The following is a 4,795-nucleotide window of genomic DNA, read 5'->3' on the forward strand; positions in this document are numbered from 1 at the left end:
TATATATATATCGTTTTTAGAAAACATAAATCTGTAGAAGAAGCACACTCTAAGAACAGTCCATATTTTTTATTATTGGGGAAGGCCAGTTTATGGGGTTCTGATGATACACCATAAAGTTAAACCCGTTATGGATGGGAAACCCAGAGTAACCCCATAAACCAGCCTTCCCCAATAATATATATATATATACATATATATATATACATATATATATATATACCATTGAGATAAAATACTGTCCCAACATTTGAAAAACAGTATGACACATATATAAAAATGGCATGTTTTGGGGTGGTATTTTACTAACATACACCTGTCTTCAGTGACTTGGCCAAAGTTCATATTACACCAGATTGCTCTTTAATTTACTCTCCCAGCACTTGAACTACTTCGTATGATGCATGCAGTGCTGTCCCCACCCAAATTTCCACACAACTATGGCCATATTCAGAGCTGTATCTGTACCAGCAAAATCTTGACCCAGTATGATATTTTTGTTTTTGAAATACGTGTTATGTGAACCAACCTACATTATGGCTGTGTGTAGTACATTCCTCACCTGGGATTGCCTTTAATAGCATTGTAGCTGAAACAATGCCATGTGTATGTGCATGTGCATATATGTGTGTTTGTCTGTATGTGTCTGTGTCTGTCTGTGTCTGTATATATATTATATATATATATGTGGGAAGGCCAAACAAGATTTGAGCAAACACTTGCCACCCACTTAGTTCTCTTCGTGGCGGAAGGCTAACCAACAACTTGACTGGTAGGTTTCATTTGATTAAAACAAAACTATGACACACTAGCAAAACACCAGTGACTAAATATTCAAGTTAGGATAGGTACCGTGCGTTGTATTTGTGTAGTATATCAACTCTGCTTGCTTATCACCATATAATGGACATAAAAGAAGAACAGTAATAAACAAGTGAAGAACAAATATATAGTGAGCATGTATTTATTTGGCAAGAAAAATAAATGACCATTCTGAAATATAACAATATGTTTCAACATGTGATTTCCCATCAGGAATCTTGCAAAGCAATTTCATAAATCTATGTGTGTGTGTGTGTGTATACACGCATACATATTAGGTGATAGGAAGAGCATCCAGCCATAGAAAATCTGCCTCAACGAATTTCACTTGACCCATGCAAACATAGAAAGGTACATATTAAAACAATGACAATGATGTTGTATGTATGTATGTAGGTATGTCTGCATGTGTATGTGTAATAGACAGGCACTGCTTGATTTTTAACATCTCTATTGTGTGTTGCATACTATGGTTGGCTATATCTGAAAAAGACAAAACCCTCAATGAAAATCCCTACAATGGAATGAAGGCATGTAACAGTATACCGACTCATAAAAGCCAGTTTGCTGGTCTCATAGCATATATATTCCCTACCAGGAAGGGGCGCTGGTCCATCCCAGGATTACTCATTTTTGCCAGCTGAGTGGACTGGAACAGCATGAAATGAAGTGTTTTGCTCAAGAACATATGTTGCCTGGTCCAGGAATCGCAACCACAATCTTACAATCATGAGTCTGACACCTTAACCACTAAGCCACGTGTTTCCACATGTTGCAGCATGGGTGGTAAGCTCTCTGAAAATCTTCTGGAAGAGGTGCCCATCATTGCTATATCTGTACAAAAGTGAAAAGCTAGATTCATGCCATTTTAACACAACAATCAAGTGATAGTATTGCTGGAAACTGAGCTGCAGCTATCATGTGTCTATGTTTGAATCTAAATTTAAATTTATTGCTTTTAATTTTGCCTTGAAATCCTACTGGGATTCTTCCAGTCCCCAGTCCTTATTCTTACAATATTCAATTTTGTTTGTTAGGAAAAAGAACCTCAAAAATTTTAAGCCCTGTATTCATCTTTAATGAATCCTGTATTCCTTTCTGCTTCCACACAATCTGCTGTTTTATTTAAATTCTTTCTCTGTTGTTTCCACAGATTTTCTAAGGACAGACGATGTTTTTATCCTTCGGTTTCTTCGAGCAAGAAAGTTTGATGTCGTTGAGGCATTTAGATTATATGGACGTTATTTTGAATATCGGCAAGAAAACAGTAACCTCTTCCGAAAATTCCAGGCTGCTGAGCCAAGCATTAAAGAAGCCCTATTTGATGGTTTACCTGGAGTACTACCACATTACGATCATTTTGGTCGGAAAATCTTGGTGCTCTATTCTGCAAACTGGGACAATACTCGATATGGACTGGCTGCTATTTATCGGGCAATTCTGCTGACTTTGGAAAAACTCATTGACGATGAAGAGACTCAGATAAACGGTTTTATTATCATTGTGGACTGGAGTCAATTTACATTTAAACAATCAACTTGGCTTAATCCCAAAATTCTCAAACTGATGATTGAAGGATTACAAGTAAGTTTTCTTCTTCTTCTTCCACCTCATTTTTGTTGTTCTCTTCTCTATTCTACCTTGTTGTTGTCCTATCTTTTTCTTTTTCTTCCATTCCTCCTCCCTCTATCTTCTTTTTCTTCTTCTCCTCCTCCTCCTCCTCCTCCTTCCTCTCCTCCTCCTCCATCTTCCTCCTCTTCTTTGTCTCCTCCTCCTCTTCCTCAGCCTCCTTCTTCTTCTTCTCCTCCTCCTCCTTCGTCTTCTTTTATTACTATTCTATTCACATCCAAGATGCATTATAGAAATGCTAGTGATGATTCTCTGCGTTGCCTTGGCATTAGTTAAACGTAAATGACTTAACATATAAGTTGTTATGTCATTTTATTTCCCGTACATTTTCTTTTCGTGGAGGTGCATAGCCGTGTGGTCAAGATGTGGCACTCACGACTGCTAGATCTTGAGTTTGATTCCTGAACTAGGCAACATGTTTGTGTTCTTGAGCGAAACACCATATTTCACATTGCTTCAGTCCACTCAGCCGCAAATGTGTAACCCTTTGACAGAACAAGCTTTCCAACCATGGGGGAATGTTGGCCTGGTCACTTACCCAGCAGAGTGGCATCACTCAGAAGCTAAAACAATATAAAATGCATTGTGACCAGCGATGGGTAACAACATCCAATAGTCTGGTTGATTCTGTGATATTTTCTTTTTAATAGAAATGTATTTCTAAAGGTGAATTATTTTCAGGCTTCTACGATGTGAGAACATTTTTGAGAATGTATTCATTGTTCATTTTAAGTTTGTGACATAAAATAACTACCTTTATTTTTTTTTCTTACCTTCCTACATATATTCTTGTAATTCTAAACTTACATGCAATTTAGACTCTCTTTCAGTGTATTTCCAATTCTTTCATGATGTCATTTTTAAAGTCAGATTTATTGTCTTACACTACCTTCTTTATTTCCTCCTCACAAATATATTCTCCCTTGATGTGCAACACTTAGAGTATTATCACAGCAATTAAGCTGTCGTATTTTTTATTGTACCATCTTTCTTTCTTTCTGTCTATCTTTAAAATCCTCCGCTTCCTCTGTTGTACATCATTCTATGTCTCTCAATTTCCCATCTCCTTTCTCTATCTCTTTCTTTCTCTCTTTCTCTCACTCCAGCAACTGTGCTTTCACTGACTTTAGCATTTAAACCAGCCAAATATCTGGCCCAAATATTCTTACTGTTTTGTGTTCAGACTGGCCAGATCCAGCCTCTCACACCTACCCAACATTTGTCGTTCTAATTGTAAACAGTCACATCATTGAAATCTAAAAGCTACCAGATAATACTTGAGTAATTCAAAATAATGGGAGTATATAAGGATTACTTTTGATAGAATGATATGAATGTTAAAGGGTTAATTTTCATTTTAATCAAGAGTTATATTTATTTAAATAATGAAATGTTAGCGCTAAGCAGTGTTTAGGCATATGCAGAATTTAGGTTACTTGAAATATTTTGTGCCGTATTTCAACTGCTAAAAGACAAATACACTGCAGTTACCGTGGAGAATATATCTTTCTTGTGGTGCTAACGTTTCTTATTTCTTTATTGCCCACAAGGGACTAAACAAGGACAGACAAAGGGATTAAGTCGATTAGATCGACCCCAGTGCGTAACTGGTACTTATTTAATCGACCCCCGAAAGGATGAAAGGCAAAATCGACCTCGGCGGAATTTGAACTCAGAACGTAGCGGCAGATGAAATACCGCTAAGTATTTCGCCCGATGTGCTAACGTTTCTGCCAGCTCGCCGCCTTCTTTCAGTTTCTATCTACCAAATCCACTCACAAGGCTTTGGACGGCCCAAGACTATAAAAGACACTTGCCCAAGGTGCTACACAATGGGTCAGATCTGGAAACCATGTAGTTGGGGAAGCAAGCTTCTTACCACACAGCCATGCCTGCGCCTACATAATGTATGTGTGTGTATGTATCGTCTGTAGGTATGTGCTAGTGAGTGTGTTTAGTACAGAGTGGAATGCAAAGGGAGAGATAATTAGAATATGATTTTTCAAAAAAAAACCATATCTAATTATTCTGTTCATTATATGTATATTCCTCCTCCTCCTCCTCCACCTTCGTAGCAACCAACCTAATCCCTCTCCTCTTGTCTTATTATTCAACTCAGATTCTCTTATTTTCTCGGGGAAATAGATTCTTCTAATTAAATCAACTTAATCAGATTTTTTTTTAAAAAAAAGATAAATATTCTATAATTTCATTTTTTTTTTTTTCCTCATTTTCTTTTTTTTTATATATATTTGCTTTTGTAAGAGAAATTAAATTTGAAAAATTAGACATTTTAAACATTTTTAGCTTTCTGTAGTATGTGTGCTTGTGCATATCTGTACAT

At 36.7% G+C, this 4,795-nt stretch overlaps 1 protein-coding gene across 7 annotated transcripts in view; it reads left to right on the plus strand.

The window, feature by feature from the left end:
- LOC106883162 (clavesin-2) overlaps positions 1-4,795 on the plus strand; it is a 108,696-nt gene that overhangs the window by 70,089 nt on the left and 33,812 nt on the right. For all 7 annotated transcript variants that reach the window (XM_052976170.1, XM_052976167.1, XM_052976168.1 and 4 more), the window contains one exon: positions 1,976-2,406. In XM_052976170.1, coding sequence (XP_052832130.1) covers positions 1,976-2,406 — 431 coding nt within the window. The remainder of the gene's footprint in view (positions 1-1,975; positions 2,407-4,795) is intronic.

The sequence above is a fragment of the Octopus bimaculoides genome, chromosome 24 (assembly GCF_001194135.2).
Source record: "Octopus bimaculoides isolate UCB-OBI-ISO-001 chromosome 24, ASM119413v2, whole genome shotgun sequence".
NCBI classification, from domain to species: Eukaryota; Metazoa; Mollusca; class Cephalopoda; order Octopoda; family Octopodidae; genus Octopus; species Octopus bimaculoides.